Raw genomic sequence first — 22,568 nt, forward strand, 5'->3', positions numbered from 1 at the left:
AAAGTCGCGTATCTCCTCTTTAAATACCCACTTATTAAATCGACTTCAGCTTTTTATTAGCCTAAAGTCTACAGAATTTCCCCAGCGAGTCAGCCGTGCAGGACTAGACTACCTCACGGGGACCTCGCTGGTTCACTTTACTTTCTTTAGTGAGTGAAGGCACGGGACTTAACTACCCGACTCTTACAAACACCTAATAATCTTATAACTGTCTTGGTGCCTTAGGTCCGGAATGCTCTACCTGACTCTAAGCACTTTCTTACTTTCTACAGTATGTATTGTATTTTTTACCGTGAATAAGAACACTGAGAACACCGCTGACAACTCAACATTTTTGTAGCAAAGCCAAATCACAGATTTTGGTAATCAATAGGTACCTGTTTTACCTTTGTATTATGTAGGACACCCTGGTATAGTTGTCAGTGGTGTCCAGGTGTCCACCCCTGGACTGAATTTCGTCCGCTGGCTGTCGGTAGTCCTTCTAGAGACCAGCACTCATCACGTCGGGAGTCACCAGAATTGTTGGAGCAAACACAGTAGTGGTGGCTTAAAGCCCACCTCTGCTCCGCGCCGTCCGTTAGATGAGCCTTGTCACATTAAATAAGAGAAGGAGTTCAAAACACCGGCATAAAAGTTATAACAATAATCTGATTTTAATGGTAAAAAACAACAATACGAAATACAGAGTGCCCTGTAACAGAGCACTCCGGGCTCCCCGCTCTGCTGCCGTGTGATACAGATATCGGGACCAGCCAGTCAGAAACAGGGGGCATCGTGCGTGAATAAACATCAGTATACATAGAACAATTTGGGGGCAGAGTTTCTCTTCCCCCCCCCCCCAAATCTCTAATTGGTCCATTTCACTCCTAAGCGAGTCAGAGAGTCCGTGGGGAGGAGTTGTGTCAGCTGCTCACTCCCCTAGGTGTTCTTACTGGTTGGATTCACTTCTGGTCGGGTCCAATACAGCGAATCAGAGTTCTGGGAAAAAGTATGTTTCTTCTGAACAGAGCGTGAGAGCTTGGAAGTAAACAAGGACAGAGTCAATCTTTATCTCTGCACTCCTTTACTTTCCCAAGGAATATTTCACACAAACTATTCTTTCCTCAAACAATCAAACATTGTACACAGATATATTCGTGCCTAAGATTATATTGGCCCCAGAAAGAACCTTGAAAAGAATATGTGTGTGTGCTTGCATCTGGGTCAGTGAGTGTAAGTGAGAAGGTTATATACTGTATATATAGGATTACTTGAAAACAGTCCCAAATAACACATGTGTACTTCAAAACAGTTCAAAAATAATACATGTTTACCCTAAACAGTTCAAAACAATACATGTTTACTTTAAACAGTTTAGAACACACAAATTAACTTTAATCTTTAATCCCTCTTTTGATCTCACCTCAAGAGATCAATTTATACAGCATTTGAAACATAACCAATCTCATTCTTTTCTACTGTGTCTGTCCCCCAACATTTATATAAATCCATCAGAAGCTGGGATTTAGAGCACTTTAAACCTTTAGGAACAGTCCACCATAACAACTTCTTATGACAGTGGAGGGAGACCAAAATATGTTAAAAAAATGCGTCCTTGTCGGCTGATTCATCGTGCTCGTCCTCCTCCGACGCGTAAGCCAACAAGGGCATTTGGTACGAAGGGGAAGGGGCAGCTTTTCCCTCAAAAGATAGGTTATTAAAACAAAGTTCCACAAAAAATGGGTTATTAAAACAAAGTCTCTCAAAAAATGGGTTTTTAAAAAAAGTTCCACACCGGCTATATCAATCTGTTTCAGCGGAAAGTGGAGTCCCCTGTGCCGTCTTGGCTTGCCGTGTCCTTGTCCCCCCAGCCCGCTGACGGCGCCTTCTGGGCTGCCTGCTAGAGAGATGTCTTCTGGATCCTCCTACTCCGGCCCGCTGATGGCGGCTTCCGGGTCGATGCTGGAGAGATGTCCTCAGGATCCTGCTCTTCCGGTCCACTGATGGCAGCTTCCTAGTCATCTGCTGTAGGGATGTCCTCGAGGTCCTTCTCCTCCAGTCCGCTGATGATCGCTTCCGAGTCGACCTCCTTGACGATAGCCAGGTCCGTCCTGATGTCGTCCAAGGTCCTAGCCGGAGGATTCCCCTCCGCACACTGGCTCCAGTGGTACCAGCTGTCCCCCTTTCCTCCTAGGCGGACGGCATGAGAGGTCTGCTGGGTCACTCTGTAGGGGCCGGAGAACGTGGGGTTGAGCCACTTAGGCCTGATGACCTTCAGCCAGACGAACTCCGCTGTGTTGGCCTCGTGCTCCTCGGGTCCCCCTTTGGCGTCAGCAACCTGTGTGGAGAAGTCTGATACCCACCCCTCAAGTTGCTGGAAATAAGGTTTCAAACTCATGACCTCTACCTCCTTTCCTACGCTCAAGGCTCCTGGGCCCGGGAACTGATGGCCATGGGTCAGCTAAAATGGGGAGAAACCTGTCCCTCTGTTAATAGAGATCCTGATTGACATAAGGGCTAGAGGCAAGGCATCTAACCATTTCATGCCTGTCTCCTCACATGCTTTGCTGAGTTTCTGTTTGATGTTCTGGTTCATCCTTTCTACCTTTCTCTGAGATTGGGGGTGATAGACGGCTCCGAAACTGTGTCTTAGTCCTAAGGACTGTTCTACTGTGCGTAGGTCATGGTTCTTAAAATTAAATTTCTAAATTGAACCATAAACCCATTATACCCCTCCTGGAAACATTGTCCTCCAAACTATAGAGACCATGTTTCCCAAATAAGATACTTCAGAGTACTCATCTTCACCTACAAAGTTATTTCAAAGTCCTCTGACTCATCATCAGGAAAACTTTCACCTGTCAAAAAGAATCAGCAATGTTAAAGTTACATAGTTATCGAGCCATGCAGGGATCATGCAGAGTCAGACAAAGTTCATGCGTCATGTCTCACAATGGTTCAACTAATATGGCATAGTCAGAAATCCACTGCCAAAATAAAATCACCTTTTGTCGGTGGGTCAGTGTTACTGTAACAGTCAGGAATTGAAAAATCAATTCACATTCATTCAGTCTTTGCAAAGTCTAAGTCAGTCTGAGATCTCATATCCTATAGTAGTGCACTTTGATATTCTACCAGCTGGAGTTTTTACTAGTGACATCATTGTTTTGATGTCAAACAATGCAACAAAGTTTTTCCTGTGTTCGCAGCACAATTTTCTTCAGATGTTTAAATAAATAAATTATCAATAAACTTTATTAATGTACTGCCGCTAGGAAACACAAAGCCTGACAAATGTTCATGCAAGGCATTCTTAAGTGAACCTGCGGATAAAGGCCTTTTACATTAATATTCCAAATTAATCAATAACAATAATCAATTTTATCAATTTGTTTACAACATGCAAATCATTAACACTTTTTCCAATTTCAGCATAGGCCAGTATCCTTTGTCTACAAACATCTGTCATATATGGAGCGCCATCAATTATTACTTCACGATTACAACTTTAATTTTCAAGATATCTCTAACTTTTCATTGGGACAGCTGCTTTCCACATTTCCTGAAATTTGTTAGCCAAAAATGTAACTTCCTTATAGTACTACTACTGCTGTTTATTGACACCTAATCTATATTAAAATGTCTAATAGATCTATTTCAGAAACTTGTGCATATCATTATCTTCTTGAATCAAAACATTATTAGGATCTGTAAAGCTCTACCATATATTTCTTAACTCATTATATTGCTTTTCCAAAATTAAATTAGCTGTTTTTAATTTTAATTGAATTTTAAACTCTACATATTGGACTACAAAAAACAGTTATTTCCCCATAAAAAGTTCTCCTGTAGTAATATATACCACAATGGTGAAACCAATACCTCAAATTGAAATTCTATATTTTGTTTAGAACTAGCTTTCCCTTCAACATGACCTATATAAATAAATATGTGTCTGATTTTATTGAGTGGTTACCAAAACTCTCCCTTTAAACGTTAGATGAATACTGTAACAACTTAAAACACTACCTAATTCTCACATGAATAAAAACTTGAAAAGAAAAATTTGTAAACATGATGAAAAGATTGAAGAATCTGTTCAACTCTGTACTCCTAACTCCAAAACACCCACTGCTGACAGTGTTGTGAATATTTCCATCATGTCTCCCCCTTTATCCCACAGTACCTTCAGTGTGGGCTAGGATTATTTTCTCCTTTTACTTTAATAGTTTCTTCTTTACTGCTATTTCTAATTTACCAATTGATTGATTAATGGGTAATACAACTTTTTATCTTTACTTATTTATCAAGTCAATTCAATTTCTTTAAATGTGGTTCTTTAAAATACAAAATACCTTGTGAAGTGTTCACAATATAACTAATCCTCTCTTGGATTTGAAATCCATTCATCTTTAAGCAGATACTATTTCCCTATTTATTTTTTGTTCATGATAACAATGTTATAACGACCACACGTTTTACCCATAGCTAGTTTCTATTTCATGATTATTATGTGTGACATAATAACCAGATGTCTTGTTTGCTTAAACAAGAATATTAAACTTTAATCTTTTCAGTATTCCAGACCATCGTTTAAACAATCAGCCTCCTTTCCTAAACACTAACCATATCGTTCTACACCACCCTCTGGAAACTCTTGCACAGTTATGCTGTAAAATCATTGCATAATTTCTTCAGAGTCTGAACAGTCTGAGACAAGCCTGTCTCAATATCTTGTCATAAGAAGAACAGTCAGTGATTCGTTGTCCTCAGCAGCTGTAGTAGGTGGCAGGGTCCCCAAAAAGCTAGAACCGGCCCTGATCAGTGGGCCTCAAGGAAACTCTCTCTGGCATTGGGATGAGGGAAGGAATCACTTGGCAGACACACATTGTCCTCTGTACAGCAGAAATCCCCCCAAAACCACAGTACCTCTTCACACCACTGTTGCCTTGACAACGAGGCACAAGAAAATGTCAATACCTCCTCAGAGATGCGTTCTTTGCACATTTCTTCTGTTTGCAGTGAGCAACTTTTCACCAACACACTGATTCAGAATACAACCCAAAGGTGACGCACAACTATCCAATGCTGCTGTAATCACAGCAAATCAGCTACTAGAGAAAGACTCAAATTAAATCTCTCCCCCATTGGGTTACAAAATAAAACGAGTGTCTATATGGTCAGGAATGCTGAAACATGTGAATGTTAAAACAAACTAACGGTGGTAGTCCACCTATTCTTCATTAATTCAGTTCTAAGTTAATGAGCAAAACAAGGAAATCCTCCTTAACCACTATAAATTCATTCTTAATCTTCTTGCTTATTCAATTCTTTTTCAAATTGTTTATCTAAGTTGTGTGACAAGTATGGTTAGGTTTGTAACAGAATACACAAATAACTGTATTCAATCCGCGCCGTATTTGAAAACTGTAATGAATTAAAATCAATGTTTAACGACGTAATATAAGTTAAATATATTGTTAAGCTAATTACTGTTTTATTGTGAAGGCATCTCTGGTGAACAGCGGCCTGTGGCTTTTATTTTGAAAGGCCGTTCCGGAAATACACTCCGTAATGTGAACAGTGAGTTTGACTTCTAGAAACACGGAAAGTTACGATAACAATCGTTCTAATGCATTAAATAATCTCATGAAAGAGAGGAGTCAGGAGGAGAAAAGGCGTGTGGAAGTAAGCAATGAACTGAAAATGCCACCAATCCTCTGTTTTAACGTGATGGCGGACATTGAAAACCGAAGTGGGCATACAGCACCCCTGTCGTACATACACATTAATAGATTCCTTCTGACTGTCAAGCGTTCAAAAACCCTTCTGCTTATCACTTACTACTTTTTGTTTTATTCATAACCTAAAAATACAATTGTGGTGAATAGCTTGCATTTTCCTACTTTAAACAACCATCAAAAGAGAATCACTATTGTATGATAAATACTACTCCCAAATAACATTTAGAATACATATATATTTCTTACAGTGAGTTCGTTATTTCATGTCTAACAAATTCTCCTCTGTCTATGTCTAATCTAGGTGGAATCCACTATTATATTGAATTTGTATAGACATTAATCTTTCTATGGGTACGTCATATACTCAGTGAACCACTTTTTACTTTCCCTTAACATTACTGTATGTAATATAACGCTCTTCTCATTCAAATGTTCCTTCCATTATGACTTCGTATCTATTATCTGACGAGGTTGATATGTGTTCACTTGTATTTATTAATATACTGGACAATTATTGTCGTTACTCTTAATGTCCTTATTCTATTTATTTGAATGCCCTGTCCTTAATTCAGACGAGCACACAGTCTGAATCAAAAATTCAGCGTGAAACAGCACAGCATATGGTTATACAAACTGTTCGCCTCCAGAGGGCAGCAGCTGACCACGAATGAGCTTCCACTGTCTGATGAAGCTCCCAGTTTCTGCAAACCTTGTCTCCTGTTCTGCACTACACTATACTTCTGCTCTTTCCTCTCAATTATTACACAGATTTGACGTAAAAATCACACAGAGTTTATTCCCTTATACATTCTGTCCGGCTTTTTTGTACAATGTTTATTTCAACAGGCAATTGCGGTTTTTGAGCGCGCTTCTGCACCCCTCTTTAGAGATGCGACGCTCACATGGAGTTTAATCCCAAACCACAAAAATCCTTTATCGTCACATTCAGCCTTCCAGATTAACCCCACAGCAAGAGTTTGCGAGATCCGGTCACTTCAAATTGATTTTGAAAGTCGCGTATCTCCTCTTTAAATACCCACTTATTAAATCGACTTCAGCTTTTTATTAGCCTAAAGTCTACAGAATTTCCCCAGCGAGTCAGCCGTGCAGGACTAGACTACCTCACGGGGACCTCGCTGGTTCACTTTACTTTCTTTAGTGAGTGAAGGCACGGGACTTAACTACCCGACTCTTACAAACACCTAATAATCTTATAACTCTCTTGGTGCCTTAGGTCCGGAATGCTCTACCTGACTCTAAGCACTTTCTTACTTTCTACAGTATGTATTGTATTTTTTACCGTGACTAAGAACACTGAGAACGCCGCTGACAACTCAACATTTTTGTAGCAAAGCCAAATCACAGATTTTGGTAATCAATAGGTACCTGTTTTACCTTTGTATTATGTAGGACACCCTGGTATAGTTGTCAGTGGTGTCCAGGTGTCCACCCCTGGACTGAATTTCGTCCGCTGGCTGTCGGTAGTCCTTCTAGAGACCAGCACTCATCACGTCGGGAGTCACCAGAATTGTTGGAGCAAACACAGTAGTGGTGGCTTAAAGCCCACCTCTGCTCCGCGCCGTCCGTTAGATGAGCCTTGTCACATTAAATAAGAGAAGGAGTTCAAAACACCGGCATAAAAGTTATAACAATAATCTGATTTTAATGGTAAAAAACAACAATACGAAATACAGAGTGCCCTGTAACAGAGCACTCCTGGCTCCCCGCTCTACTGCCGTGCGATACAGATATCAGGACCAGCCAGTCAGAAACAGGGGGCATCCTGCATGAATAAACATCAGTATACATAGAACAATTTGGGGGCAGAGTTTCTCTTCCCCCCCCCCCAAATCTCTAATTGGTCGATTTCACTCCTAAGCGAGTCAGAGAGTCCTTTGGGAGGAGTTGTGTCAGCTGCTCACTCCCCTAGGTGTTCTTACTGGTTGGATTCACTTCTGGTCGGGTCCAATACAGCGAAACAGAGCTCTGGGAAAAAGTATGTTTCTTCTGAACAGAGCGTGAGAGCTTGGAAGTAAACAAGGACAGAGTCAATCTTTATCTCTGCACCTGTATTCACTCCTTTACTTTCCCAATGAATATTTCACACAAACTATTCTTTCCTCAAACAATCAAACATTGTACACAGATATATTCGTGCCTAAGATTATATTGGCCCCAGAAAGAACCTTGAAAAGAATATGTGTGTGTGCTTGCATCTGGGTCAGTGAGTGTAAGTGAGAAGGTTATATATATATAGGATTACTTGAAAACAGTCCCAAATAACACATGTTTACTTCAAAACAGTTCAAAAATAATACATGTTTACCCTAAACAGTTCAAAACAATACATGTTTACTTTAAACAGTTTAGAACAAACAAATTAACTTTAATCTTTAATATCTACTAAACTAAAGCATACAAATACAGAGAGTAATGTAGGCCTGTTATACTGAGTGATCAGTGGAGAGCCGTCAGGGCCCTCTAGGCCCGTGAGGGCCTAAGATATTCTAAAAAATAACATTTGAAAACATAAAAAAAAATGTTTTTAAATATTATTTTTTATATTTTTGGTTGTTAAATGTCTCATTAGTTTTACCTAAATAACTTGATAAAATTGTATTTAAAATAACATTTCCAAATAAATGAATCGTTCGAATCTGCCCAGTTTCTGTTGGAATGTCAAGGGTTAAATGCCGTCTCTGCGAGTTATGTGAAGACGGGAGAGTTTGTTGGTCCCTCTGTAGATTCACAGAGGGCCCGCTATAGTAACTAAACGAGAGAGTAATGTCAAACGACAGTATAATTGACCAATCATATCTTCCCTCTAAATTGGTGGGCTTTATTTTCGCGGACTTTATGACAAGTTCCGCCCGCTGTGAAGTTTATGCAAGTGGTGCAGTGAACCCGGAAACCCGGAAGTAAGCTGCGCTCGGGTTCCCTCGACAAAAAAGCAGTGGGATTTCTCCATAGGGTTTTGGAAAATAGCTCGAAATAAGGTCTGTGGAAAACGAACCTGTTAAATAAATGCACGTTTTGTTCAGCCTGATAATATCCACATGTCTACCCTACTTTTATTATTTTCTAATCATAAATCGAATCTATAGATTTATGATCTATATATTTATGATTAGCATAAGTTCGTTCAGAGGGCCTAGGTATAAAAGGGACTCCCAGCAGCTTCTACTGAAGCCTTCCGAGTAGGCGCGCCGGATTCATTTTAGAAGTGGTGGGGGGGGGGGGCAAAAAGAAGTGCGTGTGTATGGCCCAATCCTAAACCACGCCTTACACCCTACCCCTACACACTCCCCCTCCTTGACGGAGTGAACTCCGTGGATTGACACATGAGGCTCCCTACTGTCAGATGGAGGGAGTAAATACAGCGGCAAGCTTTGGAACAAACTCCCCTCTCTCCGGCACAAACAGGAAATACCGTAATATGTAGACCTAACAACGGTTTCAAATCAGCATCTCTTTGGCAAAAAATGTAAATGAATAACTCAAATAAAACTCCAAACATCTTTAATTGTGTCACTTTTTTGTAAAGCACTTTTAGTTTCAAACCTGATGTTTATAAGCTTCTTAGTTTTTGCAACAGAAATATACACAACTTTATAATAAAATGCACACATTTACCTTTTTCTAGACTAAACACAGGTATGATCCTAAGTTAAAAAAAAAATCAGGTTATCATGAGGTTGTTAACATCGCAATTTATCACTTTAGTGGTTTTGCAAAGAATTAACCACTCTCTGCTTTTGTACCATTCTGCGTTGAAGTACCTTCTCTTTGCCCAAATAATCTACTAGCGGTCTCCTTTTTTCCGATAGTTAGCTGTACAGCTTTCCCGCCTCAATGTCCCGATAACAAACCTCCATGCAGTCGGAACCAGCCTGTTTCGGTTCAACAACGGTGGGGGCGGCGGCGGGGGCGGCGGCGGTTTTGACCGTTTCTGCGGCATCAGAGCTGCTGCTGGGTTCATCTGGCTTCGCTGTTTGAAGAAGGTCCAGGCTCCGGAGATGTGGATGTCAGGGATGTGGCCTTGCAGTTGTTAAATTTAAGTTTAGATTGACTGCATTTAGTTTTCTTCTGCGCTGGTTCTTCTGACATGTTTGCAAGTGTAGGCTATATATTCTTTATATCTAGGTTAACACACAGAACAACGTAACAAATAAAGTAAACAACGTAACAAATAAACAAATCTAAGCTTTTTTATTGGTTGTAATTTACATGGATACATTTGAATGGTGTGACAATGTCCTTTGATTGGGTTAAAACGTACATATTCTTCCTGTTATGTCTGCCTGCTCCATCGAAATCAGTCGCATTGACCCGAAGACACATTTTGATTCCTAGCTTTTTAATGATATCAGGATTGTTTTTGTAGGCTACTCCAAATATTAAGCAAAATATGTCACATTATATAATGACTGTTACAGAGTCATCATTTTGAGAAAAAGGCCTTCAAAGTTTTCTCTTCTCTTGAATCCATCGATCTGATTGATTATTAGCGGAGCAAATGATCAAAATACTACGGAGGGAAGATATTTTCGTTTGGATTACTGCACTCACGGGAAACACCAGCTGTTGTTATGCCTGTTGTGACGTTAAGTTACTCCGTTTGCCGCTTGTTATGCCGTTACAAGCTTCAAACCTGTATTTATCATCTGAATTTGCCGAAACAAGTTTAATATTCTGAAAGCAAAGACTGTTTATTTGAAATCAGATGAAAACAAACTGTAACGGACCCTGCCGTGTTATTTATGATTACTATACGCCTTTACTTCATAATTTCAGCCGGAGCGAGGGGGAGCTGCGCTGTGGAAGAGCAGAGCAGTGAGAGGCGAGCTGTGGTCTTCCCTTTACAAGCTTAAAAAGTGCGTGTAGCTACTGAGATTGAATATATATATATAACAATACAAAATAACAAAATATACAAAGCTAGATCAGATCGCGTTTTAGATGCGACTTTAGAGTAGAGGGGAATTATTGAAACGGGATTTGTACAGTGTTCCGCGCCGCGATACGTGTGTTTGTGTATTTTTGCGTCTGTGTGTATTGTGTTTGTTTACCGGGGAAAACACTCACGAGAAACACCGGCTGTTGTTATGCCTGCAGTGACGTTAAATGTATCCGTTCTCCGCTTGTAATTATGCCGTTACAAGCTTCAAATGTGTAGGCCTATTTATCATCTGAATTTGCCAACAAAAGTTTAATATTCGGAAAGCCAAGAATTTGCTTAGGCCTCTTTGAAATCAGATAAAAACAAACTGTAACGGACCCTGCCATGTTATCTATGATTACTGTACCTTACATTCATAATTTCAGCGGGAGGGAGGGGGAGCGGCGCTGAGGAACAGCAGAGTGGCGAGTGAGAGCTGTCATCTTCCCTTTACAAGATACTAATGAGATTGAATATAACAATCAAAAATAACAAAATATACACAGCTAGATCAGATCGCGTTTTAAATGCGACTTTAGAGTAGAGGGGAATTATTGAAAAGGGATTTGTATGCTGCATCTGCTGCTGCGAAAATGTGGGGCAGGGCTGAAAAGTGGGGGGGCCAATGGCCCCCTGGCCCCCCCGTTTCTGGCGCACTTGCTTCCGAGTAAATCGCCAGAACACCGACACCTCCTCATCTCCACCGCTCTCATGTTTTCTTTAGAGTTGCCATAAGTTAGTCTCTCTGCGTTTGTGCGCAGGGCTAATGCTAATAATGCTAATGCGAGGATAATAAAATGGCGGCTTCACAAAACCTTTTGGGAGTTTTACGAGGCGTGGTTTGCAATCCGCCCAGCCAATCAGACATAGGAACCTTTTTCTCCCACAAAAGTCCCTGCTCTCTAGCAAAAGGGGGTAAAAAGGTTCTCATTAACAAAATTTTGCTCCGGATTTTTTTGGTGTGAACGCAACATTTCGGAACTAAAGTGGGAAAAGTACTGCGGTGTGAAAGCGCCTATCATTAGTCTAAAGGCCCTGACACACCAGGCCGAAATCGGCCGTCGGTGTTAGTCGGACGACGAAGCGTGCCCTGTCGCCCAAATTCAATTTGGTGTGTCCCGCACCGTCGGCCGTGACACGCCTTATTTGGCCTTTCATGGCCGAAACATGGCCGATTCAACATGTGGAATCGGCCATGCGTCGGATCGGGCAGTCGGGCCAAATAAATCACTCTGATTGGCTGTTCAGCTAGCGAATCAGTGCATGAGAAGCGAAACGGAAGTGAGGGACGTAAACAAACGCTTTAAGAAGGCACACACGCAGACGGCTATTCATTTTCATCTCATCTGTTTATTTGTCATCATGGCGATCTGGAGTGACGAAAACGAAGACCTGCTCATCACCTTGATCCAGGAGAGGCCACCTCTGTACGACATTACAGAGAAAAAGTACTCAAACCGAGTAGTGAAAACCGGACTCTGGGGACAGATAGAAACTCAACTTGGTTTCTCAGGTAATATTCTCTCTTTTTTTTCATCAATTGAAACTAGCAGAAACTGTTGGTTTTTTATTGTTTGCCAGCGTACGTGAAATGTAATTTGTTATTTCAACCTTGTGTTTTGTTGTTATCTTGTTGCTAGCTGTTGCTACTTGTTTGGCACTGCATATAGATATGAATTGGACATGCTAACTAGCCACAATGCTTACATCTTTTATTTGTGTGCTTCAGAGAAAGAGCTGAGGAAGAAGTGGGATTCTCTGCGAACACAGTACACCCGGTACAGGAGACTTGCCCCTTCGGGTAGTTGTGGAGCACAAAAGACGGGCAGACAGCAGTGGATCCTGAGCAGGCTGCAGTTTTTAGACCCCTACACAAAAAGGAAGGAGAGTACTTCGGACCTCACCATCACCGTAACTATTTTATTTGTTGAGTCCAAATTTGTGTTTCTTGCTTCTTTCATTTACAAAAACATTATTTTCATTCATTTGGTGGTTACAGTGGTAAATATAACAATAACAGAATAATATATATATTATTGTATTATAATTATTGATGTGCTCATCACCTTAATGTTGCAGCTGGTAAATGAGGAGTTAATTTAAATTACTTAATTAATAATGAATGATATACTGCTGGGTAGCTTATGAAATTCACCATGGGATCAATAACGTTGTTATCTTAACCTATAATAATACATGATAAAATATGTCTTGATTATATTTTGTAGTGTTCTGAATCTTCTAGAAGTATGTCTTTAGCATCTGAATAGAGCCATCACAATGTGTCCACAATGTGCCTCTCACACTTGACCACACCCCGAACTAATGGCACACACATTTCAGGGTATTGTTTTGTTATGAATGCTTAGTAAACAGTTTTAAGAAGCCATGGTATTAAATCCAACTAACTGTGAATTTATTTAACATTTTTTTAAGGAACATCCGGAGGCTGCAAAATCACCCCCCGGTGGCACCAGCAGTGGCACCAGCAATGAAACCTCGACCAGCACCACTGAGGAGCCCTTCAACTTTGATGCTGAGCCCTGCACTCCCCTGTTAGAATCCACCATCTGCACCACACCGGCACCGCTCAGAGAGAGGCCAAGCACACTCAGCACTGGAAGGCCTCCGGCGAAGCGCAGGATGATGCAGGATTCGCAGGAGGATTCCGCCGTTGAGGCGTCAAAAACAATGCTGGCGGAGATAAAATTAAGACTGGCAGATGAAATCGCGGCCCATTCCAAAGTGTTTGAGCACAGACTGCGGCTGATGCCACCTCATCAGATGCAACGCTTCCTGAATCACATGCAGGGGCGGATCTAGAAAAATATTCATGGGGTGGCAAGAGGGTGGCAGGAGAATTTCAGGGGTGGCGTCCCCTGGCAGAAGTATATGCTGATTTAATCGCAGTCATATCAACAATGTTAACTTGGAAGGCCACAATATTGATATTTTAACTCAATAACAAAGGTGATATTATTGTGGCACATCAGTAAAGCCTTACATATAAATATATAAGATGGCAGAATTAATTTAATGAATTTTAACTGAACAATAACTGAATGAGTTTGTTTCACTCTTAGAATAGCAGGGGTACCAATCTATGCAGACTTCTGCAATAAGTACATTAATTAACTGTCTCATCGATGTGTGTCTATATGAATATGATAATATTAACAATCATATTATTCCTATCAGCTGTCAATCACTGTTATGATTCACATATTCAGTGTTATTATTAAATAAACTATATTTTTTGGAGGAGTTAATGATGAATGTTCCTCAAAATGCTTGCTCACCCTCCTTCAAATTTGAAAGACAAGTAATTATATCATAAATCAAAAGAATCAAAAGAACATTTCAGCGCCGCACAACTTCATTGCAAACAGTTAAAACCTTGTCTTTACATCAGAAAGAACAAACATTAAAGAAGTGACTAACTGCATCAGTTAGGGTTAAAAAAAAACGTGTATTCAGCTAAAACATAAACATCGCTGCAGTTATGATCCAGTGGAAAGTCCTTACCTACTGGCTTAGTTAAATCAAAGTGGTTATTTTTTTTTGGCTGGGCAGTGAAGTTTTACACACCGTCTTATTTGACTTTCTCAGGACTTGAAACAGTTTTTCGGAGCAGACACCCACAAAGAAGAAAAATATTATACACACGTAAGGTCATCATCTTAACAGTTTATTATTCTCATCGACTCATCCGTGAGCAGAGCATCAAGTTGGCATGCCTATTACAGCTGAATGTGGCGATTAGCATCTTGTTCAGCAAAACGCCTCACAAACTGATTAAGATTTAAAGCTATGGTGCATTTTGATTCAATGCTGAGTACAGCCAAACTTGACAGGCTCTTCTCTGCAAACAGTGGCGGCTCCAGAGTATTTTTGTTGGGTAATCTATGGTAGGGCTAACCCATAAAGTGGTGGGGCTCAAGTCAGTATTTGCAATGTAATTACATACACGCTATATCGCCCCCCTTGCAGTGAAACGCGTGAGGTTTAGATTATTTCCCTGTCTCAATCCAAATTGAACTGTATGAAATAAAAAGGCAAATTTGTCTTGTAGTAAATAAAAAGGGCGACCTGGAGCCAATCCTGCAATTTCCCCAAAGGTGAAAAAGTTGACATGCTGAATACCCAACCCCTGCAGTGGGGTCTGGGGGGGACTCTCCCCCAGGAGATTTTTTGAAATACTAACATCAAATACACATTCTGGTATTCTCTTGAGAAGAAAAATAAATACATCTATTACTGCACGACATATTTAAAAAAAAATTAATGCCATTTTAGTTTTTTTGTTACCTGCTGCTCCTCACAGAGAGAAGAGGGAAGAGGCTGTGTGAATTACTTTACATTGTGGATAAGGGTGGATAGCCCCCATTGTTCTGTGTGTCAAAATGAAAGACAGCCCACACACCTATCAATCATCAAATCGTGGGGTCTTATTTCATTACGTGTTGATTTCTATGAACACGTAATGTTGTATCGATGTATATAGAGATGTACTACAGCAAAATGATTCTCCGTCGGGACTTCCTGCAACAACACCACGCCGTTATCTTGATTCTGATTGGCCAGAAGACATTATCAAAGATGTTCTATTGAGAAGACAAAAGTTTTCAAAACCGTTTCTAGTCTTCGGTATTTCCAGACAAGTGGCTACTGAAATCAATCTTACTAACTGCTGTCCGTGCAATTTACTCCGCGCGAGTTGGCGGACTTTATTTAGCTTACTTTAACATCATTTTTCATGGTGGGGCTACTTGCCAACCTTGAGACCTCAGAAATCGGGAGCATTTCAAAATGCAAAATGGGGGGGGGGGGGGGGGGGGGGTGCTAGTGTTTCGCCGGAGCTGTTAGATTAACATTAACATGCTTATTGTAGTTGTAAGTGCAATGCCTTGCGGCCTGTAGAACCATCCTTGATGGAGCATATGTGTGGGCTGGACCTGTATTTTACAGGAAAGGAGTGAGCAGAGAGTAGAGTAGTTGTTGATTTTTGTTCTGTTTTCTGTGAGTATCTGCCTCACCCACTCAGACTTTCAGTTGCGCGCGCTACTAAAGAGACGTGTTACCATGGAAACCAAACAATGGTGTAGCTGTATTAAAGTCCGAGTAGAAACAGTCCTGAGTAAATCTGATTTTGTCAGAAATCGGGAGAATGCGGGAGAAATATGACCCCGGGAGGAAACCGGGAGAGGGCAATGAAATCGGGAGTCTCCCGCGAAAATCGGGAGGGTTGACAAGTAGGGGCTAAGCCATTTCTTGGTATGGCTGTAGCCTACCCCAGCCATACCCTGACCGCAAATACCTCATTCCTTCCGTGGACTTGGATCCGAAATGCTTCTCGTTTTGCGCTGTCCTCAGTTCAAATGAAATCGCCGCCAATTATATTTCCACGCTCGCGCCAGGGCAGGGGGAGGCGTTACAAGGCTCGCGTCTTGTGCTGCATTCACTTGCACTCGGACATTAGAGATTTTCTCTCATAAATGTCCGATGAGCCACAGCTTTTCTTCCAAAACAAAGCTGCCAAATGAGGTGGCAGCTGCCACCTCAGAAAAAGGCATTGCCACCCCAGCTGCCACCCCGTAGAACCGCCACTGATCAGATTCAAAATACCTTCTTCGAGAACTTAAATGAAACTGAAAATGAAACCACCTTCTTTAGTCTCTAGACATTTCACTTGTCTTCACATGTGACTCGTTTTTTGGTACTTAAAGTTTTTTTGTACTTTAAAGATGTGGCTAATTCTTTTTACAGACAGTTGTGTCAATAATTTTTGACACAATTTAATTTTTGTATTGCATAGTATTTTTATCGTATTGTATTTTTGTTGATTGTTTACTTTTTGTATTATTATTGTTTATTTTGATAATAAACCACTTTTTAGCGATACTGCAAAATGCAACATTTTATTTCGTACCTTCATACATTCATACCTCCATACATTCAATTTAGCAAGAAGTGGCCATTATTCAGATGGGTGTTTCTGCAGGATAGGCAATGCTAAACTTTATTTCGTACCTTCATATTACAGCCATTAGATAACATTAGAATGATTTCTTTCTGCTTCAGAGAGCTGAAGTGGAGGAGTTGATTTAAATTACATTATATACTTCTGGGTAGCTTGTGAAATTCACCATGGGATCAATAACATTTTATCTTAACCTATAATAATACATGATAAAGTACTAATACTAGGGTTGCAACCGACAGTTATGTAGGCACAATTTTATTGTTTCTTATCGCTGTGTGATTAAAAGAATACACACAAATAGCAGGACAGGCAATGCAAAACTTTATTTGGTACCTTCATTCACACATAACACAACATTAGAATGAGCTTTTATCAATGCCTACATGGTGATAACCTGTCAACATGACAGGAAAATCCACATGACATTAATACAGAGCGGGCAGAAACCAAATCTGCATTCAAAGAGATTGTTGTTTGTTTATATCCATGGATGTATAATAAGAACTGGATACAGCGTGGGAGGCGGGGCCTCATCCATTCCTATGAGAGTTGCTCATTGGCGCATGATGACAAAATGGCCCAACTTTTGAGAGAGTGAAATGTCACAGATTACCCAGCATGCCTGAGAAGTACCCGTATGTGCGCTCATAGAGCATGCGCAACTTTAACCACGGACCCCTGTCACTACCATGGATGTATTATTATTATTATTTTTATTTGTATTTTATTTTTTATTGAACATTTTTAAAACATACAAAATCTCGGTGAGGATATCATCAACTTATCAACATAAGTGCAAGACATTCATTCACGATAAGACAAAAAAACATAAATAATACATCCAATAAGAGCCAGGGGGAGAGAAAAAAGCATAAAGGCACAAAAACATTTAAGAGGCATTAAGCTTACTTAAAATAATAACCATTTGGAAATGTCATTGCAAATCTTTATAGACATGTTACAAGATTGTATTTTCCTAAGGGACAGAAAAAAGGACTTGAACTCATTTATGAAACAAGGAAAGGAGCGCTTGCCTCCTCTCCATTTACTACAATTTAAATGGTATTTACCCAAAATAATAATTACATTTACTAAATCAGATATGGGAGAGTCCAAAATATCAATATGATAAGTGATATCTTTTGAAGGCCGGAATATTTGTTAATTTAAGTAACAACCAATCTCTCACATTCGACCAAAACAATTCAGAAAAAGGGCATGAGAAAAATAAATGTTCCAACGAATCATCAGATAAATTACAAAAGGAACATTGTTCCACTTCAAATTTAAATCTTGAATTTAAAAAAGTAGAAACCGGGTAGATTTTATGAACAATTTTAAAATGAGTTTCTTTTGCTTTAGGAGAAATAGGCCATTTTATAAAATAAGATAGAGCTTTTTCCAATACAGATAAAGTGTCTAAATCGGTCCCTTGTGGAAATAAGCCTCTGTTGAAATTGTAAAAAATGAGGGATTTCAGAGAAGCATTAATAGATTTGTTATTCTTAAGAGTAGCGCCAATAAATTCTAAATTAGGTAAAACTGATACAACATTTGAGTACAGTAAAGTATTATGAATCATTTCAATAAGTGGTACAGGAATTGCTTTACAGATTTTGCTATAATCTTTAGCAGTACACTATATTGTATTTCGTTGAAAAAGCCAAAACATCTAGCAGTTTACCATTGCAATCTAGTAAATTGTTAACAAACAAAATACCCCTCTCATACCAATCACTCCTAAACAAGGATTTTCTGTTTATAATAATCACTGTATTGTTCCATAAAGTAAATCCATGAGGAGAAAAATTGTGGGTAAATATAATTTTCCAATAATGAAGTATCTGCTTATGAAAATTTGACAATTTGGTCGGAATCTTATTAACCTCAAAATCACAATTTAAAAGAAAATCAAACCCTCCTAGACGTTTAAATATGGCCTTTGGAATATGGAACCACATGGATTCTGGCTGGGACAAAAAAGCTTTTAACCATTTTATTGTAATTGTTCCAATCATCGATTCAAAGTCTAAAGCTTTAATTCCGCCTTTATCATATTCTTTAACAAGCTGTGAATTTTTAATGTAGTGAGTTTTATTTCTCCACAAGAATTGGAAAATAATTGAGTTTTTTTTTTAAATATTAGCCGAAGAGACAAAACATGAGTGGCATGGATAAATAAGTTTAGATATACCTTCTGCTTTAGTAAGAAGAACTCTGCCAAAAATAGTAAGATCTCTAGTTAACCAACGACTGAGAGATTTCTTCATATCTGTGATACGGTTACAAATATTAAGATCTTCTCTCCTGATATAATTTTTAGATAATGTTATTCCTAAATATTTCACTTCAGGTACCATTCTAATAGAGTCAATAATGGAATCATCACATGAATGGATAGGGAGTAATTCACATTTTGAAAGATTAAGAGATAACCCTGATGCTTTTGAAACAATTGAAATGGTGTTAAGAGTTTCCTTTACCATGGATTTATTCTTTAGGAAAATGGATGTGTCATCTGCAAATTGACTAATTTTAAATTCTTTGTCAAAGAGGGTAATGCCTAATATTTTGTGATTCTTTATAATAAGCGTTGTTAATACTTAGGTGGTCAGAATAAATAATTTTGGGGAAATAGGGAAACCTGTCGAATACCACGTAAAACCTAGGGCTCATTCCAGGGTTCAAAGATACAGAACTATAGATGTCTGAATAGAGAATCCTAATTATGTTGCAGAAATGTTCACCAAAACCCAGAAATGTCAGAGTTTCCATTAAAAAGGAATGTTCAACAGTATCAAAAGCCTTATAAAAATCCAGAAATAGTACGAGACCTTCAGTATCAATAAACTCCTGGTAATCGAGCATATCCAATATCAGTCTGGTATGGTTATGAATACTTCTGCCCTTTATAAAGGCTGATTGACATTCATCTACTAGTTGATTCAGACCTGAGTTTAACCTGTTAGCATAAACATGTGCTAACAGTTTGTAATCATTACATAGTAGGGTAATAGGTCTCCAATTATCCAACAAAAGATTATTTTTATTTGGTTTTGGAATTAAGGTAATAAGGCCATGTTTCATGGTTGGCGAAAGGTTACCTGCTGAAATGCAATCTGTGAAAGCCTTATAAAGCATTTCTCGCACATCTGACCAAAAACATTTGTAAAACTCTATGGTTATACGGTCCAGCCCTGGTGATTTTGCCACCAGACATTTGCAGTAATGCACTGCATCTAATTATTCAATTTTTAGTCTATCGTCCATATACACATTAAAAGGATCATCTATTGTCTTTTTGAATTCTGTAATTTTACTAAAAAAGTTATCACAATTTTCTTTAGAAAACTTTGAGGTTACTGTATATAAATTGCTATAAAAAAAGTCTAATTTCTTCATTTATCTGGTCTTGATTTTCAATAGTGACATCATTAACACTCAGTTTTTGGATTTTCTTTTTCACTTGTCTTTGCTTTTCAAGATTGAAGAAATAAGAAGTGTTTTTCTCTCCTTGCTCAATCCATCGGGCTCTCGAACGAATAAAAGCTCCCTTAGCTTTTTCCAAATACATATTGTCTAATTGAGTTTGTAAATTGTTCAGTTTAATTTGCTCATTCAATGATAACTCAGCTTTAAGGCATAAATTATTAATTTCACTTGTCATCTCTTGTTGTTTTTGTTTCTTTAATCTAGAGGAGTATTTACTGGAATTTATCGCAATCTGTCTCACACTAAATTTAAACCATTCCCATTTACTGAGAGATGACATATCCAAAGCCAGAGTTTCTTTTATCAGTTGTTTGATCTTTTTACAAAAATCTGCATTCTCTAAAAGACTATTATTGAATTTCCATATAGGTTTAAGATTGGGACATAAGTTGCATAGTAAAAAGGACAAAGAGATGACACAGTGATCAGTCAGGGGTGATGCTGAAATGTCACACTTTGAGACATTATTAGTTAAACTAATAGAGATTAACCAATAATCGAGCCTAGAACACTGACCATTGTTAGAAGAGTTAAACCAGGTATATTGTGCCTTTGAGGGATTATTTATTCTCCAAACATCAGTTAAATTAAGTTTAGAGGCCAAGTGAATAATAGAATCATTAAAGGCCCAGTGAAGTGCATGTTTTTGCACCAAAATGAAATGGCAGTTTCATTCCTTACATATCATTGTGCCTGTTCATGGCTAAAATAATTTTTAATAATTCATAATTAATTAATTAATGAATTATTAATTTTGCCGTCTGAGCCTAACGGAAGTTGCAGACGATAGTGGCTGTGACGTCACAAGATGTACCCAGTTGCGATTGTAAACATGGCGGAGACTCTGGAAAGTGATACTAGTGTGAGAGAAATTATTGATTTGGACAGCTTTTCGGACAGGATAGATGAGGAAAGTGATCAATCTGGTGCACTTTGAGGGCAACATTAAGAGATTTATGGATACAGCTCTCAACACTCATATGAAACATATATTTCAATAACCAAAAAACATTGGAATGATTTCTTAACCTATTTTATACAACTAATATTACATAGATGGAAATATTTGTTTACATAGATCACCAAACCCACTGAGATAACTTAGGCTACAGTTTACCTCCCTGAGCTGACGTTATCTCTCTCAGTCCCACAGGAGAGCACTCTCCCTCTCCTTATTGTTGAAACAGCTAATCTCCGTTAGCTCCGAGATAGCACCAGATGCTAACAACAACCCTGTAACTCTGTCAGTCTCTCTTTCTCTCTCTCTCGAATCGACCACTGGCCTTTATTTATCATGATCAATCAAATAATCTACGAAACAATGACACCAGCCAGGCTCACCTTCATCTTTTGGGAACAGAAACATCGCCACTTCGGCAGACTTGACATTACTACAGCCAGCGGCAATGCATCGTTTCCCCTGTGTTTTTCATCCCTCTTTCTTCACTGTCGCCTCCATTGTCAGGTTTTCTCGATTGGCAATCACTTCCAGTCGACTCCGACACACTTTCCAGGAAAATACTAGCTCAAAAACGTTGAGAAATTCGACTTTGAAAAAGAGAAAAAATGAACGGTGGTGAATGTAAACAGTGCGGCGGCGTCCATCTCGTGACGTCACGCAGTAGATCGCAAGCCACGCCCACGAAGGCGAAGGTCGACTGCAGATTTCCCCGGAAAATTCAAAACTCGTCAAATTTGTTGCTATTCCAACATTTTTTTATATGGGTTCCAATGGACAATTTTGGTCATTACTATACGTATTAGCATAACAGATCATGCACAGGTGCACACTTCACTGGGCCTTTAAAATTATGACAATGTCCCCTTAAAGGAAGACGATCTAACCACTCATCAGGAACTACATTAAAATCCCCTCCGATTATAATCTTATCAGTCATAAAAAGTACTTTCCATTTCTCTAATTTTTGGCACAAGATTGAAAGAAAATTATTGTTTTTAATCTTTCTGTTATATCCATAAACACACACCAGTATGTAATTAGTCCCATTAACATCAGTCACAATCATTAGCCAATGACCGTTTGTATCACTCCTGTGGTCAATTATATTTCCAGGTAACCTGTTAAATAAATTCATCAGTCCAGCCGAATGTGATGATCCATGGCTGAAAAAAATGTTGTCTCCCCATTGTACTTTCCAGAACTTAGTGTCTGCCTCTGCAGAATGAGTTTCTTGCAGAAAAACACAATTTGCCTTTTGTTCCTTACAAAAAAGAAAAATTGCCTTACGTTTCACATTGTTTTTTAGCCCCCTAGCATTTAAGGATATGAACGATAACATTGAAAGAGCAAAGATAGAATCCTTAAGTTAATGCGCAAAGGAATGCTATATCGATGCGCAGGAGTGAGTAACGTAGCCCTTAACAAACATATTTAGTGCAATAGCTCACAACATTTTGAATATAACCTGAG

General features: G+C 39.1%; 2 protein-coding genes across 2 annotated transcripts; one reads left to right on the forward strand and one right to left on the reverse strand.

Annotated features, from left to right (window-relative positions):
* Positions 1–628: 628 nt before the first annotated feature.
* LOC307015065 (uncharacterized protein) lies at positions 629–21,873 on the reverse strand. The gene is made up of 2 exons (XM_079643437.1): positions 21,479–21,873; positions 629–7,319 (listed from the first exon to the last, which is right to left on the reverse strand). The coding sequence occupies exon 2, from the start codon at positions 2,375–2,377 to the stop codon at positions 1,994–1,996; it is 384 nt and encodes a 127-aa protein (XP_079499563.1). The 5' UTR covers positions 2,378–7,319; positions 21,479–21,873; the 3' UTR covers positions 629–1,993.
* Positions 9,799–13,682, forward strand: LOC307016465 (uncharacterized protein). Its single transcript, XM_079645584.1, has 3 exons — positions 9,799–12,175; positions 12,392–12,573; positions 13,099–13,682. Exons 1-3 carry the CDS (start codon positions 11,926–11,928, stop codon positions 13,483–13,485), a joined length of 819 nt encoding a protein of 272 aa, XP_079501710.1. The 5' UTR covers positions 9,799–11,925; the 3' UTR covers positions 13,486–13,682.
* Positions 21,874–22,568: the final 695 nt, after the last annotated feature.

Source organism: Notothenia rossii (assembly GCF_949606895.1).
Source record: "Notothenia rossii genome assembly, chromosome: 8".
Classification (NCBI taxonomy): Eukaryota; Metazoa; Chordata; class Actinopteri; order Perciformes; family Nototheniidae; genus Notothenia; species Notothenia rossii.

Bases quoted from the DNA above. Each gene is read 5' to 3' on its own strand.
- LOC307015065 (XM_079643437.1), bottom strand. From the start codon at position 2,377: ATGAGTTTGAAACCTTATTTCCAGCAACTTGAGGGGTGGGTATCAGAC.
- LOC307016465 (XM_079645584.1), top strand. From the start codon at position 11,926: ATGAGAAGCGAAACGGAAGTGAGGGACGTAAACAAACGCTTTAAGAAG. The intron at 12,176-12,391 runs GTAATATTCTCT...TGTGTGCTTCAG, and splicing joins AACTCAACTTGGTTTCTCAG to AGAAAGAGCTGAGGAAGAAG. The intron at 12,574-13,098 runs GTAACTATTTTA...CATTTTTTTAAG, and splicing joins CTTCGGACCTCACCATCACC to GAACATCCGGAGGCTGCAAA.